This window comes from Rhinatrema bivittatum, chromosome 3 (genome assembly GCF_901001135.1).
Source record: "Rhinatrema bivittatum chromosome 3, aRhiBiv1.1, whole genome shotgun sequence".
Lineage (NCBI taxonomy): Eukaryota > Metazoa > Chordata > Amphibia > Gymnophiona > Rhinatrematidae > Rhinatrema > Rhinatrema bivittatum.
In genome coordinates this window covers 382,200,783-382,226,536 of record NC_042617.1, presented here as the reverse complement: position 1 = coordinate 382,226,536, position 25,754 = coordinate 382,200,783, and the positions used below count along the sequence as shown (strand labels likewise).

At 42.4% G+C, this 25,754-nt stretch overlaps 1 protein-coding gene across 7 annotated transcripts in view; it reads left to right on the top strand.

The window, feature by feature from the left end:
- The window catches only part of MYO6 (myosin VI), a 527,529-nt gene that overhangs the window by 422,209 nt on the left and 79,566 nt on the right, over nucleotides 1-25,754 (top strand). For 3 of the 7 annotated variants that reach the window (XM_029595583.1, XM_029595580.1, XM_029595581.1), the window contains exons 29-30: nucleotides 11,795-11,836; nucleotides 12,247-12,276. The exons of 3 other annotated variants lie outside the window; for them this stretch is intronic. In XM_029595583.1, coding sequence (XP_029451443.1) covers nucleotides 11,795-11,836; nucleotides 12,247-12,276 — 72 coding nt within the window. The remainder of the gene's footprint in view (nucleotides 1-11,794; nucleotides 11,837-12,246; nucleotides 12,277-25,754) is intronic. One more of the 7 variants, XM_029595582.1, reaches the window with a different exon arrangement.

Here is a 25,754-nt window from a genome sequence, read left to right as displayed (position 1 = left end):
GGTAGAATTGAATCTGTTGATTCAAGTTTTGAAATTGTGTACTGCAACCTCTCTAATCCACACAAACTAAACCACTTAATCACTGCAAGGTTCCTTAGTTGAAAAAGTTGCAGTGGTAATTAGAGCTCTAGATTAAGCAGAAGGGATTGTTTTTCTCAACTTCAGACTGTGAAAAGAAATGCTATATTCCAGGTAAACTCATATTGGACTGAACTCCAGATTATGCCATGCTAAAGCTATCTAATATAGAGGTTTTAAAAAGAGTAAAACTGTGGTCGGCTTGTGAAAATCAACAATAGGCTGCGTAGAAGACTATGAGAAGCTGGATTTGGGTTAATAAAGTAAATTTCATCCATTTCTTGGACACTAAGCAATTACTTATTGCCTGTTGAGAATGGCCATGTCAGAGACTTTGTTCATTGTAGAGCAAAGGCTGATGGTTCAAAGAAAATTCTCTTTTCTTGAAATTAATGAATTGTTTTTCAGTATTAAATATGCATGCACTGAGGAAGCTACCCTGCTGGGGGGAGGGAAGGGGGGTTTTCTTTGCACTCTTTAATCTTGAAGATTAATCTCTGCCAAGACCTGTTTGCTGTTTGATGTATAGTCAAGACCTGACTCTTTGCTTAGGCTTTTAAAGGATTTGGGGGACTAAAGTGTTTTTAATTAGGGTTGGGGGATGGTGGTATACATTTTCTGCTCTTTTTCATCGTTATTTTATTGGTTTATTTAATTGTTTTACATTTTATTATTTATTGTCTATATTTGCTGTATCCCCATCCTTGAACTCATGGAAAAGTGGGCTAAAAGCTGGATAAATAAAATAAAATTGTAACTATTGCATTTGCATATTTAGTTATCCAGTCTGTCACACAAGTTAAATAATGAGCTGCACACAAATAGCTACAATGTATTGCATGGTTGATTATTTTAAAATGTGTTTTCCAGTTTGCGGTGGAAGCTTTGAAGGGTTGTTTTTGAGTTTATCTCTGGCTATTACCGTAGAATTTCTCCTTGTGTATTGCTTTAAGAAATCACTGTTATCTGCAATGTATCTCTTCATTTCAAGGACCACTCCTACAATGTGAGATGTAGCAAAATCAATGTAATCATTTTATGTAATAAATTATGGCAGTGTGTTATCAACAGTGTTGATCTGTTACAACAGAGTGTCTATCCAGCTATTTTAGGAAGTTTTATAGGGTGCCTTTTTCAGTTATAGCTGTTCTATGCAATGAATATGCCAGTTTTTTTAGGAAACCTATGGATATTCCTGAGATCCAGTATCCTGGAGTTCTACCGTATGATGCTGATACATGCTGCATGCATTTCTTAAGTAAAATACATATGTGTGTGTATATATAGAAGAAAAAATAAACCTAAAGGGGGAGAAAAGAACACAAACATTCAGTGTTCATCAATAAAAAATATCTTTATTAACAAATCTCATAGAATAAAATAAATAAGCACCTGTAAATATCAATTACTAACTGTACACAAACAAGTCTTTAGAAACAAGATACGAATATTATATACAAAAACATTAATATCATATATATTTAATAAGATACACTGTATTCAAACTATGCAACAAGTATATACAGTAGTTGTAAGCATATACATTCATTTGATATTGCAATATCAATATGTGGCATACTCTGTAGAGAGCTTATATAAAATATCAAACATTTATAAACATTCACCTTGATAAGATGTTACAATGCCAAATATGTGGAACAGTTCAAAATTTGTGAGACGCTACCAGAAAAACCAACAAGTACTGTATCGTATCAAAAGTACATTGTTTAGCATATGGTAAGGTGAATCCAAAACCAGTGTTCTCCATCTCCAGCAGATGGTGGGGCGTGCATCTCCCTACTGGGGATTGCTTAAAAAAAAAAAAGAGGATTATTCACCCCATTCTCCTGTGGTGATACCTAATAGTCCCCTCCTCACTTGAGAATTGTTGAGGTGATTTCCGTGGTCCCTCAGGTGACTGCCTTGGTCTGGTAGCAGGGTTTTTAACTGGCATTGTTAAAAAACAAACAAACAAACAAAAAAAAAAAAAAACAGCTGAAAGGCAAGCAAGTGCAGGAAGCCGAGCACTATTGTCAGATGCCTGTTAGAGCGTATTGGAAGACTGATGGTGCCCATAGAAAAGAAGCCTAAGCGCCTTGCCCTATGTGTTGCTTGTTATATTTAGGCATCTGAGCTTGGCGTTCCCTCTAATTTGCGTCAGCGCTGTTTGGAGGCTCAAGAAGAATGACCTCCATCTGATTTTACTAAGCCTGGTTCTTCCCAGCCTGGTGCAGGAATGGAAAAAGAGCTGCCAGAAGGGTTGCCTGATTTTGGAGCTCCCCTAACTGGTTTATCAGCTGGGAAAGGTAGTTCAGTGGGCACAGGACAAGCTGCCCCCTGGTTTTGGCATGGATGCTTCTGCCTTTTTTTGGGTAGAATTTTTTTTCAGTGACTGCACTCCTTCCTTCAGGCACAATCCCCAGCTCCAGACAATCTTAACAAGTCAGGATAACAGGTGGTGAAATGTCACATGCCTGGTGCTGCAGGTAAGCGTCTGAGTATGCCTAGAGCCAATCTTACTGTTGGGGACCCAGATGGCATGGATGATGAGACCGATCCTTACTCCCTGGAGGATGGGGAAATTCCTCCGGAATTGAAGCCATATAGAACTATGTTGTGCTCAGATATTGAAGATGCTGGGAGTTCCTGGGCCTGAATCCATGTCTGAGCCAAAGAAAGATCCCATTTTGATTTCCTTGCAGAAAACCTCATGCTTCTTCCCTATTTAGAGGCCATTCAAGAATTAATTGACTTTGAATGGGCACTCCGGAAGCTAATTTTAAAGGGGAACAAGTCTGGATCCAGTTGTGAGAGAGCAAATTGCATTTTACAAAGGTGAATGTGCTTGTGTGTGCCGTTATGAAGTGGATGACTGTTCCTGTAGAAGGGGGAGTGGCCTTGAAGGATGCACAGGATAGGAGAATTGAGGCTATTCTTAAGCAGCCCTTTGAAGCAATGGCAGTGAATTTGCAGATAGTTTCCTGTTGTTCCCTGGTGGCTCACTTTTGTTTACTGCTCTCTCAGAGATTGATGAATCTGATGTAAATTCCAGGGCAGTGATGGAACCATCAGCCGCCTTTTTGGCAGATGCGGGCTGCAATTTGATCCAAATTTCGGCCAGAGGGATGACTTTGGTAATAGCAGTTAAGCATCAGCTATGACTAAGAAATTGATCGACCAATACAACCTCGAAGTCTAACCTTACAAAGTTGCCCTTTAAAGGCTTGCTTCTTATTTAGGAGTGAGCTGGAGAAAACAGCCAGTAAGTGGGGTGAGTCCCCAGTTCCTCGATTACCAGAGGATAAGAAACAGGTACTACGATCCTTCAGCATAAGAGGGTCATACTAGGGGGTTCAGATGTTTTTGATCCTCCAGAGGAGCGGCTTTTTAGAGACTTGACCTTTGGGTAGATCTCAGTCCTTTCGTCCCAGGCAGCCCAGACAGGGCACAGGCTCCGGTAGTGGAGCACTCTGAGCCTCCTAATGAAGGTGTGCCGACCCACCTCCGGGAACAGGAGATAGGTCGCCTCTCTCTTTTTAATAGGAGGTAGGTCAAGATCACAATAGACCAGTGGGCTCTGGAGGTGATAAGAGATGGCTGTGCGCTGGAGTTTTGCAGTGTTCCTTGGGATGTGTTCATGGTGTCTCCCTGCAGCTATCCACAGAAGACACAAGCAATGGAGTGTACGTTGTCAAGACTCCTGAGCCTACGGTCTGTGGTTCCGGTGCCCACGTCTCAAGAAAATATGGGCCGATATTCCATTTATTTTATTGTGCCTAAGAAGGATCATCCTGGATCTCAAAGGAATCAATTGTCATTTGTTTGTGACTCGTTTTCGCATGGAAACCTTGCGCTCAGTAATAATGGCAAAACAGCTGGGGGAGTTCCTGATGTCTCTGGATCTGGCTGAGGCATACCTGCATAATCCTATCCAACTAAAGCATCAAAGATTTCTGCATTTTGCAGTTATGGGACATCATTATCAATTTCGAGTGCTACCTTTTGTTTTGGCCACCACACTCAGAAATGTTTTGAAGGTTGTTGTGGTGGTGGTGGTGTGAGAAAAGATGGGATCCTGGAACACCTGTACTTGGATGACTGGCTGATATGAGCCAAGAGTCTAGAAGAGAGCCTCCGGGTCTCACGCAAGGTGATCTCCTTGTTGCCGGAGCTAGGTTGGGTCTTGAACCAAGAGCAATCTTCAGGCATCACAGTTGCTAGAGTATCTCAGTGTTCAGTTTGACACGAGAAAGGGCAGGCTGTATTCAGAAACTGATGGCATAGGTGCATCTATTGATGAACACAATACGCCCGACAGTGTGGTCCTATATATACGGGTGCTCAGATTGATGGCGGCAACCCAGGAGGTGGTGCCATGGGTGAGGGTGCATATGTGTCCTCTTCGTGCTCACAGTCTCAAGACCATTCGATTCAGCTCCAGCTGCCGATGGAGGTTAGCACTCAATTGTAGTGGTGGTTAAAAGCGGATCATCTAAGAAAGGAGGTTTCCCTAAGATCACCGGACTGGCTTGTACTCACGACAGATGTGAGCCTCCAGGGTTGGGGAGCTCACTGTTAGGAGTTGACAGCGCAAGGACGCTGGAGTGCAGAAGAGTATAGCTGGAACATCAATTGGCTAGAAGCCCGTGCGGTCTGTTTGGCATGCTTGCGGTTCAGCGACAGATTGCCGGTCAAGTGATCTGGATAATGTTGGACAGTGCAACTACAGTGGCTTACATTAATCAGCAGGGAGGAACCAAGAGCCTGCAAGTGTCGCAAGAAATAGCCCAACTTATGGAATAGGTGGAACTGCATCTTCAGGAGATCTCGGCCTTGTACATTGGAGGAAAAGACAATGTAAGAGCCGATTTTCTCAGCAGACAGTCTGGGTCCAGGAGAATGGGAATTGTCAAACAAAGCATTTCATCTAATAGTGGATCGCTGGATCTTTCCATTTATGAACCTACTGGCGACTGCTCCCAATGCGAAAGTCACTTGCTTCTTCAGTCGCAGGAGAGATACAAATGTTTTGGGCATCAATGCCCTCATGCTGGAGTGGCTGGAGGACAAGCTGCTGTATGCTTTTCCACCTTGGCCCATGTTGGGCAGGATGATTCGGAAGATCAAAAGTCAAAGGAGGATTGTGCATTTGGTGGCACCAGATTGGCCCAGAAGACCGTGATATGCAGATTTGCGAAGGTTCCTTGTGGACTCTCCCCCTCCAGTTTCTGGTGCACAGGGATCTGCTACTGCAGGGACCTGTTCTTCATGAAGATGCAAATCGATTTTGTCTTACAGTATGGCCCTTGAGAGGGCCATACTGTAAGACAGTTGCTGAAGTGTGATATTCTACTGCGGTGATTGCCACCTTGCTACAAATGAGAAAGTTCTCCTCTTCCTTAGCCTATGTGTGGGTTTGGTGAGTGTTTGAGGCTTGTTCATTTAAAATCCCACTCATTTTGGAATTTTTGTAGGATGGATTGAGTAAAGGGTTGGCCCTTAATTCCTTAAAGGTGGCAGCTCTTGCCTGTTTCCAAGGTCAGGTGAATTGTGGGCCCTTGTCAGCTCATCTGGATGTGGCCCGTTTCTTGAAAGGAGTGCAGCATCTTCGACTTTCCTTGTGGTTACCAGTGTTCTTGTGGAGCCTTAATCTAGTTTTGGATTTTTTAGCAGTCCCTGCTTTTCGACCAATGTGTAACCTTTCCTTGAGGTTACTGACCTTAAAAATGGTGTTTCTAGGGCAAACGTTTCTGCATTATTTTATTTATTTTATTATTTTAATTTTTTTTTATATACCGGATGTTGCATGTTGAGTATCTGAACTGCAAGCCTTTTCTTGCTGGGAACTGTTTCTGCGAGTGACTCCAGGAATGATACAGCTGTGTACTGTTCCTTCTTTTTTGCCAAACGTGGTCAGATTTTCACTTGAATCAGTCTATTTCCCAGCTGTCTCTGGACAGGGCAATAGATGCGGAGGAATATCGCTGTTATGGCCCTTGGTTGTCAAGAGGCATATCTTGAGATATTTAGAGGTTTCTGAAACCTCTCAGGTTGACGGATCGACTGTTTAAACTCCATGGTGGGAGTAAACAGGGTGAGACGGTTTCGCGGGCTACAATAGTTTGCTGGATTAAGGAGGTAGTCACAGCCATGTATGTGGATGCTGAGCAGCTGTTGCCTAGTCACATTGGTCGAAAAGAAGGGCCTGCTAAAAAAAAATCCAAAACTAGATTAAGGCTCCACAAGGTAACCACAAGGAAAGTCGAAGATGCTGCACTCCTTTCAAGAAACGGGCCAAAACACTGGTTTTGGAAATATCTCAAGATATGCCTCTTGACAACCAAGGGCCATAACAGCGATATTCCTCCGCATCTATTGCCCTGTCCAGAGACAGCTGGGAAATAGACTGATTCAAGTGAAAATCTGACCACGTTTGGCAAAAAAGAAGGAACAGTACACAGCTGTATCTTTATCGCCGGGATGTGCAGGCTCGGCAGTCGCCAGTAGATTCATAAATGGAAAGATCCAGCGATGGTGGGGTGACTTGCAGCGCAGGAAGTGCAAATATGTTCGAACTTCAGACAGTGTCAAAGGCGGAGGTTAGATTGTTGTCTTCCATCGACATTTGCCGAGCTGTGATGTAGTCCTGTTTACACATCTTTTCCAGGCATTATCGCTTGGATGTGCAGGCTCGGGAGGATATAGCCTTCGAATGTGCGGTTTTGACTAGACTGGTTTTGACTAGACAGGCAGCCTCTCAACCTGTTCGGGAGTAGTTTGCTATATCCCACTAGTTTTGGATTCACCTGTCCGTATGCTAAAAAAGGAGAAATTACTACTTGATAATTTCCTTTTCTTTAATAAGGACAGGTGAATCCACCTTTCCACCCTTGGCTGCCGGATGGTTATGCTATTGTCCTCCTGTGTGGCTGCATGTTCTAAGGAGTACTGGTAAATGTCAATCCAGTCCCTAGACTAGTGTTATTACACTCTTTGTCTGAGATCAGTGTATTGCCCTGTCCAGAGACAGCTGGGAAATAGACTGATTCAAGTGAAAATCTGACCACATTTTGCAAAAAAGAAGGAACAGTACACAGCTGTATCATTCCTGGAGTCACTCGCAGAAACAGTTCCCAGCAAGAAAAGGCTTGCAGTTCAGATACTCAACATGCAGAAATGTTTGCCCTAGAAACACCATTTTTAAGGTCAGTAACCTCAAGGAAAGGTTACACATTGGCTGAGTGCTGGAATGGTTATCTGTTCATAATCAAGTTTTGTTAGTTTGTCCACAGTTGGCTTTTGCAGAGAATACTGGCAGGCTGATGTCACTGCAGGGGTATATATACTGTGATATCAGCTTTGCTCCATCTCCATCTGTTGGTAGAGGTGATTAAGCCACTAGTTTTGGAAACACCTGTCCTTATTAAAGAAAAGGAAATTATCAGGTATGTAGTAATTTCTCCTTGCTTTGCAACAAGATCATTGTAACCTAATTAAAATGTATAAAGACGATGTGCTATTGATGTACCTCATCAGTTGTAATACCCCCCAAAAAAATGGGTTATAAACCATAAGCTAAAAGAATTTGTAACTAATTATGAGCCGATGTGACACATTTCCTGGGTATGATGTAAAATCCTCACATCTTTACACAGGCTATTACACAAGAGTTCCGAAACAGGAGTGCATTTTGCAGACTGCCCATTGATTATGTGCATGATTGCTTGGTTGTAACACCAAAATATGACCTTTCTGTTCGCCAGCCGCTTATGCCAAATATGGAGCGCCACCACTATCGGGAACAGCTCTAGGAAGATGATGTTTGACATGATCCCTGAATCTACCCAATTTGGCCATGTCTCTGCACACCAGCTGCCTTGACAGTATAGGCCAAAGCCAGTGCCCACCGAGGCATCAGAGAACAGCCCTAGGTCAAAGCTGGATACTGTTGGGGGTAGCCATATCACCAAGCCATTGAAATCAGCCAAACATGTTTCCTACACCCTGAGGTCCTTGTGCATAGTGCAGGAAACTCGCAAGTGGTGGTACTTCTTTGTGACTGTCAAGGACGCAGTAATCAATCGACGCAGAATGCCTGCCCCTTCGGAATTACCAGACAAGCAAAAGCCAAGCTTCTGATTAGAGAGTGCACTGCAGCTAGGGTTAGCTTGTGAGCCAGATGTGCGCCCCAGATCAGTTCAACCAGCTTCTGAATTTTATTGGCCAGGAGTCTAGACAACATTTGAATGGTGTCAAGCTCAATGCCAAGGAAGGTAAGCACCTTAGTTGGTGGTTCCAACTTGTCCACTGCCAGCAGAACGCCAAAGTCCCTAGCCATGGTTTGAAAGCCACCAAAGAGATTGTGGCATACATCTGAGTCGCAAGGGCCCACAAATAGAAAATTGTCCAAATAGTGAATGATGCTTGTCATACCGATGCACCAGGACAACTCCCAATGCAAGAAGGTGCTGAAAGCCTCAAAGTGCACACACAAAACTGAACACCCCATGGGCATGCACCTATCGAAGTAATAAGCATCCTCAAAGAAAAACCCCAGCAGAGGGAAATCAACCGGATGCACTGTAAGAGCCAGAAGGCAGACTCTATGTTCACCTTAGCTATGAGAGCCCCCTCCCCACAATCCCTGAGGAGGTCGAGCGTGCTGTCGAAGGAGGCATATTGGACCGTATAGACCGCCTGGGGAATGAAATCATTCACTGCCTGACCAGCTGGGTGAGAAGAGTTATGTTTAAGCATAAACTTACCCGACTCTTTCTTGGGCACCACCACCAATGGTGATAAAACCATCCTGTCGAAGGGAGGTAGGGGGAAGGGGGCCACAACCCTATCGAGACTAATCTCCACTGACAGCTTTTCTCTCACAACCTCGGCAAACCTGGTAGCAAAAGGCGCATTCGTGTGGCTCAGAGGACCCTTGTAAGGGATTCCGAAGCCATCTTTAAAACCCTTGTGCAGAATAACTGTATGCCTGTTGTGGTAAAGGCTGAGACCCGGCACCAGCTATTCCCACCTGACTGGAGTCGGGGGTCTTACATAAGGACTAATTGCCTCTACCACCAGGAACTTTCTTTGTACATTTGGTGGTGGGGTGACTCGCAGCGCAGGAAGTGCAAATATGTTCGAACTTACAATCCTGTACTGTATACCCCCTTTATTATATCGCCAGCAGTTTTCGGTATTGTTAGATGCCCATCTCTGACCTTGGGAGGCCCTGGGACCAAAAGGAGCGATTGGTAGCTTGAGCGTCCAAGCTCCGTGCTGTCATGTGGGTCAGCCACAACTCAACTTTGTGAGTGCCCCAGGACATGGATGGGGTGTCCGCCATCCTCTCTCTGAACCGCTCGTCATAGTTCAGCCAAGCAAATCTTTCATATGCGGAGTGAGCACTAACAATGGTGTCCAGGTATGATCACATTGCCAAGTGCTGTGAGGGGTCAGCTCGGCCAACTATCGATTCCAACCATGCAAAGGACTGCACCCAATTATTATTAGTCCTTGAGACTTGCTTGGGACTTGTAGGAGCTTCCTGTCTTTGCGCCCTTTGCGCGATCCTTCCACCCGTCTGACCCCCTTCCATCAGACTAAATATGTCGATGTATTGTCAACAGCGTATGCAGTACTGGAGTGAACGCGGGACACCCTGCTGAAGCTGCTTTGTAGTGTTGAGGGCAGGTAAGCTGGCACTAGCAGCAGTGGTGTTTTGCGACTCCTTCGCCACCAACAACCCATGTGAACTGAGGAGGATACCGACAAAGAGCTTCTGCTGTCTGAGGAGTGGGAGCGGCAGGAGTGCCTCCTACTTTTCCTTTCGTGCCTCTGTCCCACAACTTTGCTGCCCTCTGCAAGTGATTGTTCGATGGCTACCCCCTCTATCCCTGGCGGTTGATCAAAGGTCTCCCCAGCCCAAACACCACAGGAATAACAACGTTGGACTCACCTTCAGTAGACGTAGGGGACCGCTGACTGTACCCCAGGGGCCAGAGTGGGATATGCATTGGTGGCATTCCAGAGGTCCAGCAAGTCTGAAGGACTGGTACTCTCACTAGGAGATGAAGCGCAGGCAGCAGCCAGGTCCAAGCATCTCTCAGGGTGTGAGGGAACTGCCACTGCTGGCTCTTGCGGTGCAGGCAAGCTGCTGGCTTTCCTGGAAGCCCATTGCCCCATGCCAAGGGGCACTCCAGGTTACCATTGCAATTGGCCCCCTAATAGAAACCAGGAGGGCCCAAGTATGGCCACAAAGGCCAGGAAGGAGGTACAGCCTCTGTAGCCCTCCAAGCTGGCATCTGCACTGATGGTGCGCTGTTCGGAAAGGTAGGGTAGTTGCACAGCTGGGCTTCCCCCAGCTAAATTGGGCTCCCCCAGCTGAATTGCATGGCTGGGCTCCCCCAGCTAAATACCACCCTGTTCCCACGGGAGTGAAATCGCCTGGATGGTTGGCTCATGGTCATGGAGGGCCGATGGGGAGGACTGAGGGATGCAGCTACCTCCAGCAGGGTGACTACACCTAGGAAGCCCCAATCCCGTCCCCCTCGCTGTGCTGCCGTGCTCTGGATTGCTGAAGTCAGCTAGCGGGTCATTAGAGGAAAATGGGACCTCTGTCTGACTCTTCCCCAAGCTACCTTGCGACCTCTTGACCCTGTGCCCTCCTGGGAGTTTTTGGACAGCAATACACCCAGCAATTCCTCCTCAGGGGGGCTGCGCTATTCGGATGCCCTGCGTGGTGCCATGTGGCGAGCGAGGGCTCTTGGCTTGCTGCCGCGCAGCATTGCTACCAACTAAATGGCTTAATTGTGCCCTTTTCCTCTTTTTTTTTTTATTCCAATTAGTCAAATAGCAATAGCCCTATTTCTCCTATTATTATTATTTTAATTCCGATAAAGCCAAATGGTAGCCGGGGAAGATGTGACCTACCAGTTCGCAGTGCAGTCAGCAGCGCGGGGAGCAGGAGCCAAAAGGGATGGAGCCAGGGCATGCTGCCCAGATAGCTCCTCACTCTGCTACCTCCGCGCCCTCCCCTGGACGTCCCACGGTCTTCAAATGGCCCAAAGAGCTGTCCCTGGACCTCCCATACCGCTCCCAAGGCCTGACCTGCTGAAGGGGGACCTCCCTCGTTCTGCCCCTCTGCCTTGCTGCACAAATCACTGCTGGCATTGCGGTTCCCATCCACGCGTTCCCGCGCCATCGGGGGCAATGTCGATGTGTCAATGACGTCATCACTCGGTGCCGACACCGCTTCCACTGGCATCAACATCGCTGATGCGCCACGGGCGAGCACCATGGTCCCCCCCCCTTCCCGCTCCAGTCACAGCGCCGGTTTATCAGCGACCTGGCGCCACGCCCTTACTGATTGGAAACATTGATCACTTCAGGCAGACTGCATTTTTCCATTACAACATAAGTGACAGACTGAATGTACTGTGTCACATTAACTGTTATGTTACTTGCATCATGAGCTTCATTTTCTTTCCATTCATGTGATATTTTTTAACTGAGAAATGTTCATAAAAATGAAAGATTTTAAAATGTTTGTGTATGTGTATATATATATATATAGAGAGAGAGAGAGAAATATATCAGGTTTGCTTTGGACTATTAGAATGGAATACATGGTTGTGTTTAAATATGTAAAATATGCAAATCATATTTGTCATTTTTGTTTTGTTGAAGATTTTTACCTGCAAATTTATTTTCACAGGTTGAACACTGAAATCATTCAGGCTGTCCCATTAGCTGCTAAGTAAGGCCTGACATATCATATTGTAGAACATATAAGTGTGTGTAATTATCATGTTTGCATGTCTGGACTCTTTGATCTTCAATAATGAAACTGACTAGTTGTCAACAAATATCGGAATAAGCAAAGATAAATTATGACACACAAAATACAAGATGCATTCTAAATTTATACTTTAAGACATTAATTATAATATGATCTTATCTAATCATGTTATCCAATGAAAGATTTTTTTTTAAACTGGGGTTTTTTTGGAACTGTTGGAAAAAACCCTATCACTGAATCAAATAAAGATCAATCAATATAAAATCTAAAGAAGAAAAAATATTTACGTAGTAACCTTTTCTCATTCTTGTCTGTTGGAAGCCTAATTAAGAAATGTCAAGACTAATTCAGATATCTTTCGTTTGCAGAGCTGGTGTACCACGGCCCAAAATGACAATGTATGACACGTTTATTTTTCACTTAAGTTTCTATTTTCTTGTTCATTCCATGTAAAGATACATGCAGAAGAATATTGTTTTTTTTCTTCTTCAACTTTTTTTGTTGAGTGCACTTTTTTTAACAGGTTTTTTGTTTGAAACTAATTGCATTAAACCATGTGCACCATATATTTAAATTGCAGCGATGAGTCTTTTATTTTTTCCTCTTAAATTGCCCCAAAATACTGGAAGATTATAATCACATATAGTAAAAACCAGTATCGAATAAAATTCAATATTCACTCTAAAATCATTTTAATGATTGTAAGGGACATTCATATGAGGGAAGACCATTGCTGTAATCATAGTTCCATTTTTTTCTGTAAATGTGTGCTCCCCAATAAACGTGCACTATAATTTCAGAATACTCAGAACTTTCCTGTGTTCACAGACTGCACTCGATATGTCCGTGTTTCATCTTCTGCCTCAGGAGCGTAGTCATTAATTTAAAGTTCAGGCTGAAGATGGAGTCGCCCCTTCTCAAGTTTCCAAATGTTCTGGAAAAAAATGTCAGTTTAAACAATTAGCTCCTACATTGCCATGACATTATCTGCATATGCAATTCAAGTTAAAGATTACCAATCAAGTTCCTTATTCAAACCCATGGGTTCCATAGTTTCCAAATTAAATATTCATTGCTGTTCCCTGTAATTCAACTGGTTTATAATGTCACCTCCTCGACAATGCGGAACTATCACTTATACAATGACCCACCGGAGTTGATCAAAGCTATTTTGTTTACTTATACAATGTCTCACCATAGGTACTTCCAGCCTTCCATTCTTGATACAACTGACGTGTTCATTCAGCATGCCTTCCATTTGCCTCTTCATACATCCTATATATATGTTAAGGGACATGGGCAGATTGTAGTATAAATTTTTACTCCTGGGGGAATTCTGCGCTACTGTGGAATGCAGAATTTCCACAGATTTCCTCCCTCACCTCGCAGATTTCTTCCCTCGCCGCAGTCCCCACAGATTTCCTCACCGCCGCGCAGATTTCCTCCCTCGCTGCCCTTCCTCACACCGTTGCCGTTGCCTTGCAATTTCCTTCCGCACCGGAAAAGGAAAAAAAAAAAAAAACGGAAGCATGCCACGCACGGACAGCGGCCAATCTGGGACAACGAAGTCAGGTGGCGCACGGAGAGTGGGGGCACGCAGCACGGCACCGGCTGCTCGAGGTTAGGAAGCTTAAAACTAAAAATACAATCGAAAATAGAAAGGGGGAGGGGGAATGGAGAAAGAGGGCAAGGGGAAAGAAGGGGGGAAAAGAAAGGAGAAGAGGGAGAGAGAGAAGGGAGGTGGGAGGGAGAAAGAGAAAAGGAAAAAGCGGAGGAGAAGAGGGAGAGAGAGGGGAACAGAGGGGAGTGGGAAAGAGAAACAGAGAAGGGAGGGGGAAAGAGAGGGGCTAAAGAAGAGGCCCTGAGACTGTATGTTTGAGCCCTTGTGTTTGTTGTGAGCCAGTGGGTAGGTGTCTACCTGGGAGTCTGTATGTGTGTGTGGGGGGGGGAGTATGTGTGTGTGTGTGAGAGAGAGAGAGAGACAGTTGTATGTGGGGAGACAGAACATGTGTGTGACAGATGGCATGCGAGAGAAAGCATATGTCTGATATTATGTAAGAGAGACAAGTGAGCATGTTGGGGATTCATCCCAAGTCTCCCATACAGCAGTGGCAAGATACAACCATTAGAGAAGCCACTTCCATGCCACAGAGGTGGAGGTGCAGTTGCATCAGATTCAGAGCCCATGCAGTGAAGGGGCCCTGGTATGGATACTCAGGTGGAGAGACTCTTTGTTTTCTGTACTATTATTTAAATGAGAATATTGGATTGCACTGAAATGTAGAAGAATTTGCAGAAAATACCGTGTTATCTCGAAAAATAAATGTGCAGAATTTTGCAGAGTTCAGAAAATGTGTGCACAGAATTTTCAATTTTTTGTTGCAGAATTTTCAATTTTTTTGTGCAGAGTTCCCCCAGGAGTAACAAATAACTTTCATTGATGTACAATCTGTTCTTTGCTTCAAATTGTTTTCCTTCTAAGTGGATGTTGTCAAATCAGTACTTTTTAACTTGAACCACGTATGCAGATGATATCATGGCATTGTGGGAGGAGCTAATTGTTTAAACTTTAGCAGTTTTTCCAAGGCATTTGGAAAGTTGAGAAAGGACCGCTCTATCTTGTTCCTGAACTTTAATGCTTAAACTCCTGAGGCAGAAGACAAAACATGGACTTCTCAAGTACAGTCGGTGAATTTATGAAAGATCTTTTTGAGTAATTTTAAAATTATAGTGATATATTTAGAGGGGAGCATGCATTTATAGAAAAAAGTGGGACTATGATTAGAACAGTGGATTTTCTCTTGACTGTATTTTGTTGGAGTTTTTACCACATATGAATGTCCCTTAGAAGTCAATTAAATGGCTTTAGAGTGAATATTGATTTTCATATGATACTGTACTTACATTTTTTTTTTGTCATTTTGTAAAAGAAGTGTTTTTCAAAGGGTATCTTAATTGCAAAAGATTATTTTTAACACTTCTTTCCTCCTGGGAGAGAGCTGTTAAGTTTATGAAGCTAGTTAGAGCTATAGTTAGAGGGACCACCATGCATTTTTTTTTAAAGAACATTACTGCATAGAAATCTTGTCAACACCATAAAAGGCTGTGATTTTGGACACTGCATTTAAAAATAATTATTAATCTGTTTTTATAGAGGTCTGTATTCAGAAGTCATTCAGATGAATAACTTTTCAGCCACTTTCTAGCTAAATTCTAGCCAAATAAGTAGTGTTATGGCTATAATTTAGCGAATAAGTCGGGGGGCATTCTGGGTGTGTCAGTTGGCATTCTGGGGAAGAGCGGAGTTAGCCGGATAAATTATGGTGTTGTGCTCCACTGAATATCTCAGCTAAGTTAGCCAGATACGTTTTTCTCGCTAACTTACCAAGCCGCACAGTGGCTGAATATGGACCTCATTCATAGTGTTCAAAACTGTGCATGTTGATGCCAGTAATTTTGTAATAATAGAAACTTGCCTATTTTACAATCCCGGGATTGTAGTAGCATATATATGGATTTGCAGTAATGCCTCAGCATTGATATCATGCCTAGTGTAATGTTTAAGGCCAAGTTTCCACTACTATACTTCTGCATTAAAAATGTAAAGGAAGGCTTGATTTTTAAAACATATGCCATTTCCAAAATCACAAACAACTTTACTGCATTCTTCTACATAAACAATTTGTAGAGGTCTACTTTTAAGATAGATTACAAGTTAAATATATCATGAAGTACCAAAAAACAATGAGGGATTAACAATTGTTTTAAACAAGTAAATTATGTAAATGTGGTGTCATATTAGTGCTAAAAAGTCACTAATATAGCAATCTAGCACGTGAACAATATAAAAAAATACACATTGTATATATCTAGCAATTTTTAGGTTATATAACTACTATAGGTGAAAATCGCCAACAAAAATAGAACAGCTACTTCCCAGAAATTGTGCATCCTTTAATCCAAAGTGAAGTTCAAACTTAAATCCAAGATGGTATTTGTCTAACAGTTCAGAAAAGAAAAATTCACAGCTGACCCAACACTAGTGTTTCAGCAAAACAAACTCACCTGCTTTGGAGGAAACTCTCAACCTTGTCTACACAATCTTTTATTAATCTCACAAAGAAAAAAAATAGCTCTTTATGCAGTAATGCTAACATAAGTATAAGCTTCATCATGGGCATTACATGGCCTCTTCAACCGATGGTTTCTGAGAGCAGAAGACATATAAGAAGCGTAAATTTAAAACAAAACATAAAAATCTGACTCATGATTGGACAATTCACAAATTGAAACAAAGAAACATTTATTTATTTATTTTATTTAAACATTTAATATACCGTCATTCTAATGATGGCACAAAAGGACCAACCATCCAGTCTGCCCAGCAAGCTTCCCATGGTACTATTTGCTGCACAGTGCAGGTTATCCCCATGTATCAGTCAGTGCTGCTTGATGGGCTTTGCTTATGGACTTGGCCGTAGAAGCAGTTCTGTATTTTTTCCTTAATGTCTGCGCATCAGTACCCCAGACCGCAAAGAAGAAAAAAAAAAAGTCATGGCTCATGTTGGTTGTCTCTGAATCCAAATTCCTTTTCCTTCCACTCCCCCTCATCCTCCTCCTTCAAAGCAGAGAGCAATGTTGCATGTGCATCAAAAACATAAAAGCTTATTAGTTAAGAGTAGTAATCCCATGCCTTCGGTTAAGGGTAGTAATTGCTGTTCTGTGCAGGTTACCCCCATGCTTATCAGTTCTCCAGACCATAATAAAAGTCTTTTCCTCTGCCTGCAGAGAGCAATGTTGGAGTTACAACAAAAGTATGAAGGCTTATTGGTTAAGAGTAGTAACCACCACACCAGCAAGTTAACTCCCATGCACACTTTCTTCATTTTCTTTAGGACTTGGCCGTAGAAGCAGTCCTGTGCTTTTTCCTTTGTCTGCAATTCATTATCCCAGACCATGGAAGTTGGGGGCCCTCTATTGTCGTTGGAATCAAATTCCTCTTTTCCCCTGCCATCTAAGCGGGGAGCAATGTTGCAGTTGCATTAAAAGCCTCAAAGCATATTGGTTAAGGATAGTAATCTCCATACCTTCTTCTAAGGGTATTAACTGTACCTTACTGTACCAGCTAATTATTCCCCTGTACGCTTATCTCATTTTCATCCTCTAGCTTGTAGAGATCCATAGAGGCCGATTTTACTTCCTACGCACATGGGGTACATTTGTGCGCGCTACCTGGCGCGCACAAATGTACATCCGATTTTATAACATGCTAGCGCTGCTGCGTGCATGTTATAAAATCCGGGGTCGGCACGCGCAAGGAAGTGCACCTTGCGCACGCCGAGCCCAAGGGGAGCCCCGATGGCTTTCCCCGTTCCCTCCAAGGCCGCTCCAAATCGGAGCGGCCTTTGAGGGAAATTTTTTTTAGCTCCCCCCCAGCCCTACCTACCCCCCCCCCCCACCACCTTATTTCTTTGAGTTACGCCTGCCGGCCGGCTGCCAGCACACAACCCCCAGCACAAGCCGCTGTGCCGGAGGCCTTGGGACCGCCCCGGACCGCTGCCATGCCCCCAGCCCCGCCCCCGGCCTGCCCATTTTTGAAAGCCCTGGGACATACGCACGTCCCGGGGCTTGCGCGCCGCCGAGCCTATGCAAAATAGGCTCAGCGCACGCAGGGGTAGGTTTTGGGGGGTTACGTGCATATCTTGCGCGCATAACCCTTTGAAAATCTACCCCATAGTGTTTAGCCCATGCTCCTTTGGCATCAAGCATAGGATAAGTTTCCTGTTTTATTTTTGTTGGTGGTTTATACCTATAGTTACATTGTTTGTTATATTTAGTTATAAAGCTAAAAATTACTATAAAAAGTACCTTTTGGAATAGGTGATGTTTATATCCGGGGCAGACTGACAGTGATCTGGGCTCACGGCAATAAAGGTTATTGGCCCTGAACCACCCATCGAGGCTAGGGGAGAGAGCTGTGGGCTCTTGGGTTCTGCCCTATGGCACAAATGGTTAGTCTGCCCCTGGTTTATATCTAAGTGCTCACACAATAGGTTGCTATATTAGCTACTTTTTTAGCACAACATGAGGCATTTAGATAATTTTCTTGTTTAAAATAGTTGTTAATCGCTCATTATTTTTGGGTTGTTGAATTTGTGGGAATTATTGGCACTGTATCTTTTGGATATATTATGAAATAACTATGCTAAATTAATTATGAAAGCAGTAGATAATGAGATGTCTTTATCACCTTACTCCTGAAATATTTGCTTTCCATTTCGCTTTCACACAGCCTGCACCAGTGGTTATACATAAATTGCAGTAGCAAGGTGCCAAAGCTTCTCCCCATAAAGTGGGAGACTTCCACCTGTGGACACAAGCACATTTGGCCAGTGAGTGTAGGCTCATCAGGGCTTTCTTGCTTTGGTCTTTGCAATGGTTAGACTGTGTAAGCCTTACTTCTTCATAGAAATCCTATTGTGAAGAGTATAGCCTATGAAATTCAAGGTAAAGACTTCAGTGGCTCTCTAGGAATAAGTCGTCAAACTTCTCATAGAAGAAATCAATTGTTTTTAATATAAAAAGCCAGCTCCCAGAGTACTAAGCCAGCAGCTTGCTAAGAAGAGACTAGCAAACCATTCAAAGAAGGAAACTTTTTTCAAAAGGCTCTTTAGTAAGCCACATCATCTGAATTCCCTTTTAATGTAAGTTGATGCAAACAACAAAAAAATGTTTGTGCACTCTTGCAGCTCTCCTGAGGCTAGGGGATACTCCATGGACCAAGGAGATCTAGTGTTAAGGGGCCATCGAAGGACAGGCGATACAGATCGCTTTCAATGCATGACTCTGAGAGCATGGGCATACTGGATTGCACCATCCATCCTCCCAAAACAGCCACACTTGGAGGATAGCCTTTTCTCTCATTAGGAGCAGTTGTTACATCTGTCTTCACCAGCTTTAGGCTGGTGACTCCCCTCAAAGCACCCTGAGAAAGGTCAGTCCAGCTGCTGGAACGTTTTGCCACTTCACCAGCCGGTTTTGAGAAGGAACTCAGGAGGCAAGTTACAGAAGCAATCAGTCAACACTTAAAGAGCAGAGAATGGCCCGTGACTCCTGATATTTCAGCAGGTTTGGGCAGTCTGCTCTTCAGGGTCTTTTTGAGGGCTAGAATCCCAACTCCTGCCCATCTAGTGCCATTATTTTGAGTTTTCCTCCATTTGTCTTATGCTTAAAATGAAGTTCTAAACTGCCAAAAGAGTTTATCTGCACTGTTGACACATTATTTTATATGCCCCCCCCCCCTTTTTTTTTTTTTAGAGCAGCTCTTAGCTAGGGATTCCCAATTATATGAAGGGTGAACTGCTTGTTGTCAGAGAAAATGTATTTGCTTACTTGTAATAGATATTCTCTAAGAACAGCAGTTAACCAATTGCACAAACCCTCCCTCTTTCCCTTTTGGAATTGAGGTCAGCTTAATAAGAGGACAGAGGCACATTGTAGGTCTACAACTGTGCAAGAGCTATTGCCCATGCCCTAAGGAGGTTAAAAAGTTCCTGAAATGCTAAAAAAAAAAAAAAAAAAAAAAAAGTACATTTTGGCAGGGTTAACTGCTGTCCTCAGGGAATCACTTATTATAGGTAAGTAACTGTTTTACTGCATACACAAGGAAGAATAATCTAGCCCAAGTATAAAGTTAAGATCTGCTATATATGTCCACCTATACATAGTATATGATACTCAGGTAATACCAAACATCAAAATTCAACTAACGAGTAATTCTCCTAATTCTGTAATGGTGACACAGACTCTGATTTCAAGATGTTTTAGAAATATTAATTGCCAGACTACTTTCTCTTCCTCGTGTTCCAGATATTCATTATCAAGGCCCTCTTTACAAGTTCGTTATACACCTACAATCAAAGAACTTGAAGCTTAGTACAATAATGCAGACTGGAGGATGGCCAATGTTATCACAATATTTTAAAAGGGGCTCCAGGGACAATCCAGGAAACTATAGACCAGTGAGCCTGACTTCAGTGCTGGGAAAAATAGTGGAAACTATTCTAAAGATCAAAATCGTAGAGCATATAGAAAGACATGGTTTAATGGAACACAGTCAACATGGATTTACTCAAGGGAAGTCTTGCCTAACAAATCTGCTTCATTTTTTTGAAGGGGTTAATAAACATGTAGATAAAGGTGAACCGGTAGATGTAGTGTATTTGGATTTTCAGAAGGCGTTTGACAAAGTCCCTCATGAGAGGCTTCTACGAAAACTAAAAAGTCATGGGATATGAGGCGATGTCCTTTCGTGGATTACAAACTGGTTAAAAGACAGGAAACAGAGTAGGATTAAATGGTCAATTTTCTCAGTGGAAAAGGGTAAACAATGGAGTGCCTCAGTGATCTGTACTTGGACCGGTGCTTTTCAATATATATATATATATGAATGATCTGGAAAGGAATATGACGAGTGAGGTTATCAAATTTGCGGATGATACAAAATTATTCAGAGTAGTTAAATCACAAACAGATTGTGATACATTACAGGAGGACCTTGCAAGACTGGAAGATTGGGCATCCAAATGGCAGATGAAATTGAATGTGGACAAGTGCAAGGTGTTGCATATAGGGAAAAATAACCCTTGCTGTAGGTTCCATATTAGGAGCTACCACCCAGGAAAAAGATCTAGGCTTCATAGTGGATAATACTTTGAAATCATCGGCTCAGTGTGCTGAAGCAGTCAAAAAAGCAAACAATGTTAGGAATTATTAGGAAAGGAATGGTTAATAAAATGGAAAATATCATAATGCCTCTGAATCGCTCCATGGTGAGACCACACCTGGAATACTGTGTACAATTCTGGTCGCCGCATCTCAAAAAAGATATAGTTGCGATGGAGAAGGTACAGAGAAGGGCAACCAAAATGATAAAGGGGATGGAACAGCTCCCTTATGAGGAAAGGCTGAAGAGGTTAGGGCTGTTCAGCTTGAAGAAGAGATGGCTGAGGAGGGATATGATAAAGGTCTTTAAGATCATGAGAGGTCTTGAATGAGTAGATGTGAATCGGTTATTTACACTTTGGGATAATAGAAGGACTAGAGGGCATTCCATGAAGTTAGCAAGTAGCACATTTAAGACTAATCGGAGAAAATTCTTTTTCACTCAATGCACAATTAAGCTCTGGAATTTGATGCCAGAGGATGTAGTTAGTGCAGTTGGGTTCAAAAAGGGTTTGAATAAGTTCTTGGAGGAGATGTCCATTAACTGCTATTAATCAAGTTTATTTAGGGAATAGCCACTGCTATTAATTGCATCAGTAGCATAGGATCTTCTTGGTGTTTGGGTACTTGCCAGGTTCTTGTGGCCTGGTTTGGCCTCTGTTGGAAACAGGATGCTGGGCTTGAGGGACCCTTGGTCTGACCCAGCATAACAATTTCTTATGTTCTTATTATATAACTCAAGTACATCCATTGGCACTACATTATGATAGTACCATTCAATAAAACTACACACTATTATGCAATATTTCTTCATATGTTCTAAAAAAAATTATTTTGATTTTCACATTAATGAAGAGATTATGTTGCTGACTTTTTGTCCTATCCTACTTCATCCAAGGAGAAATAAGTTCATTTTTTAGATGTTAAGAGAACTTTCAAGTTTTATTTACAAAGAACACAAACTTGAAATTCTAAACCATTGTATGTTCTTCATGGAGCAAGCAAAAAAAGTCTACCAGCCTTAAACCCATCAGTTTCTTGTTGGAGTAGAAATAGTTCCGAAGCATATAAAAGATCAATTAGGTCTGTTTGGTTTTAAGTCCACAAAAGGATAAAGAGAGTCAAGTAATGTGAATGCAAACCCAGTTTGTCCAATCAACAAAGAGCATACAACTATATTTCAAATTTTACTTATCTGTAATTCACAATCTCGATTATAACAGAAACACAGATGCTGCAAATAGGACCTTCATAACCCAGTATGTGCAGATGCGTTTTCAGCAAAAAATGCCTGTGTCATTTCTAATCATTGGTCCATCATTTTCACATACAGTGTCCCACTTTTATCTTTTTTTAATTTTTTAAATTCAAATTAAAAATTAAATAAGCAACTTTCCTTCATTGTTGGAAGTCCTGGCAGCAGCAGCAGTAGTCTTCAATGCATCTGACATAATGTTATGTTTCAGTGTAAAACTGCATCAGGACGCAAATCCAAGTGATGTCTGTGTTATTCTGAAATAATATAGACTAAGTTAAACATGAAAACAAAACAAAGTAGGCACACTTACAATCGAAGGCACATAAGTTGGCTAAATTACATGAAAGTCAAAATTGTTGTGTCTGAACTGTTCAAAATGGCCACACAAAGTGGCAATATACAGATTTACTTTTAAAGATACTCATGAGGATGTCATTCCTGATGTAATCAGGGAATGACCGCTGCAAAAGAAAATGTCAAAAGAGGATCAGCAAAATGAATAAAAGAGCCATCCGAAGCATTACAGCAGCCAAGTGATTTTACTTTAGAAAAAATGAAACCACTCAATCTCGGCATTCATTCCAACAGAGTGTAGACGAAATATCCACTCCTCTTCTCGTTGTGATAACATTTTTTCCCAATTCCCCTCCCCTCCAATCATGGTTAACACAATCTAAAATAGACCATTTGATGTCATGAAAAGAATGTCCAGCAGTAATGAAATAAGCCACTATGAAGGTTCCATTTGCAGCTACCTTATTAAAGTACCTGTGTCTCTGTTATAATTGTTTGAGATTGTGAATTACAGATAAGTAAAATTTGAAATTTAGTTGAATGCCTTTTGTTTTAAGTCACATAACTGGAACATTCTGTACCTTTCTCATCGTTTCTCCCCTCTCCCTTTATCCTGTATTTAAATCAATGAATACATCTCTTCAGTCTCTTAGAATTTCACCTTTATTGAGTGCATATAAATAGCCATAGCTGTTACAACTAAAGCATTCCATAAATAAATACCTCACAAAAACATATAGAATAATAGCAGCCTAAACCTTCACTGCATTGCATACTAAACACTTAAGTATTAAGCACAGCTAAGTGATACATATGTGAAACTTGGCAGTGTACTACTAGTAATACTTTAATAACTAAGTGGAATGAATATATTTCTCTGGAAATAGATGGGGACAATTGGAGTGCCATCTGGTGTTCTCTCTCCAAATTGTCAATCTGTGATAAAAATATAGAAATTACAGGAGTGGTGATGCAAGTCAGTGCCCTTTGTTTCTAATGGGCAGATGGGGGCTTTTAGTCTTGCTCACTGGGATGAAAAAGCTTATTTCACATTTGCTTCATACTGCGCATATAACTATTGCTTTCTATTGGAAGTCTACACCTTTGCTGGGCCATTGGAAATCAAAATTACTTCTACGGAGCATTTTACCTTTCTGCAAAGAGGACGTTCTGAAGGCTACAAGATGATTTGTGGTTACTATTGGAGATGGCACAGGTTGCAAGTGAATGTTAACATTGCTAGTTGACAGCAGAATTATCTCTGTTTGAGTTTTTATGTTCTTTTGGCTTTTCTCTGTTGTCACCATGGTTTGATTCCCCCCCCCCCCCCTACTTTGGGTGTGATTGTTTTTATCCCTTGTTACTTTACATTTGCTCTGTATTTTTGTGCCTTTAAAAATAAAAAGTTATTTAAAAAAAACAAAACAAAAAGCAGTACCCAAGTGAGGCGGCTGCCCTACAACTTTCTGCCTCTTGAAAATCCTTAGCTGGCTGCATTCCACTTCATGAATACTGCTGGGATGGCATTTGGCAACTGGTGCTCCATGCTGTGTGACGCTGCTGCACCTTCCCATGGCCACCCTTGCAGCCTTGCAAGGCCACCCCTTTCGTGGCCTACATATCTTTATTTAACTGGCCTCCTTTGGGCCTCCCTAGACCACCCCCCCTACCATGTTCTGGGGACTGCATATTGTCACACAGGGCTCCTTTTATGGCCTACCCCAGCCCACTCCTTGAAATGGGTTGAGGAAACCTGCCAACCAATGGCACCACTTATCCAGGCACCCCCTTTTTCACTGTCACCAGAGCCTTCCTGTACCATGTTTCATCCCCTTTGCGCCGGTGAGGGCCCGCCATAGGAGGGACCAGAGACTCCTTCCTTGGTCCATACTCCTAACTTCTTTAAACCACCAGCACTTCTGCAGCAAGAGAATAAACTTTTCCATGTCTTCATCTGACAAGTATATACTATCTGACCTATATAAACCTGCACACTTAGTGGAAATGTCTTCATTTGTAATCATGTGGGCCCCCCCCCCCCCCTCCAAATGCCCTCACCAATTTGCCTACCTCTTTATTCTCAGATTCTTTCTGCTCTTTTGAAAGCCTGTGACGGATACTGCTGCTTTCTACACCAGCTGAGGACTAATATTAGACCAAACTGAAACTGTTACTGATCAAAGAGACTTGATAAATTCCAGGTCTCTCTTAATGGTAATAATAAGATTTATAGTTTTAACAACACCAGATTGTTGCATCCTAGATGGATAATCAGAATGTCTAGCTATGGAAGCCTCCTGGCATGCCACCGAATCGTGGGTATAATTTAGTCCCATTTCATTCCTCAACCAGAAAATGGTGGCTCTTTCCTGAGATAATCCTATCTGCTCTCTGTGATTCTTTGCCTCAGTATATGTATGAATGACCAACAATCCATCAGCTTTTTGCAGTTGATAGCACTATGCCTGCAATGGAAACACAGAATAATAGTAAATGTTAAGCTGCAACCCAAGTATGGGAGTAATGCAGGAGAGATAGAACCACAATTGGAGTTGGCTTCAGACATTCCATTTATATGTTTTGTATCTACTTGACTGCCACCTCCCTATTTCTTTGATCAGATCCAAACTGTTTGCAAATGATGCTGCCCCAATTCTTAATGAGTGTGAACCAAATGCACAAAGGTCTTCAACAATTGCAGCTAGACATTTACACAATATTCTAAAAAACTGGAACCTACATAATGCAGACCCTTCTTGATGTTTAAGCATGGGGCCTGACACTTAAATACTCTCTACGTGCCTGAACAAGAATATTACCGATAAGTTCGGTGGATGCAAATTATTCCACCTGCCTACTGTGCATTGGTTTTCAACCCCCTAAACAGAATTTGAACTAAATTGGGGTTGACACATATATCCTCTACACAAAGTAAGAACCATCGTTCACAGCCTTAGCCTGAGTGGTCAGTTTGCTAATCCAAAGAACTTAAATGAAAATGTGACCATCCATGTTTTAATTTCAAAGGCATCCCAGAGTAACGATGAATCTCCTCTCTAGTGCCTTCAGAATAGCAGGTGTGACCAACCTTCTTTTGTCCCCCTACTAATGGGCTCCTGCTTCTTGCCAGCCTTCCATCAATTTCTTAATTAAGAGAGAATTTTTAATACAATCCTTTCCCCATAACCTCACAAAAAAATAAATTCCCACGAAATATATCCCCACTTGTAATCTAGAGACACCTTTATCCCTCAGATGTACTAAAAATTTGGTGACTCCCCTTTTCTGTCAACTGATGTGGGTGTGTAAAGCTATGTGCTTGTCCAAATTTGTGAAATTGATTCCAATGATGCAGGTAGCCTTTCCATGTGCAATGCTCTCAGCAGGGCATCTGCTTCTTGGATCCCAGTTTCAAAATCCATGGTGGAATATAGGTGGCTTGATTCCAATTTTGGCACCAGGAACCTGAAACAAGATCACTGGTAACACAATAGCGCCTCAGCAATGCCATTTTCTATTCCAAGTACATGTTTAGCTTTGAAAACTAGGTTAATGTGCAAGCAGACCAATACTAATACCAGAGAAGTTGCAAGGCCCTTT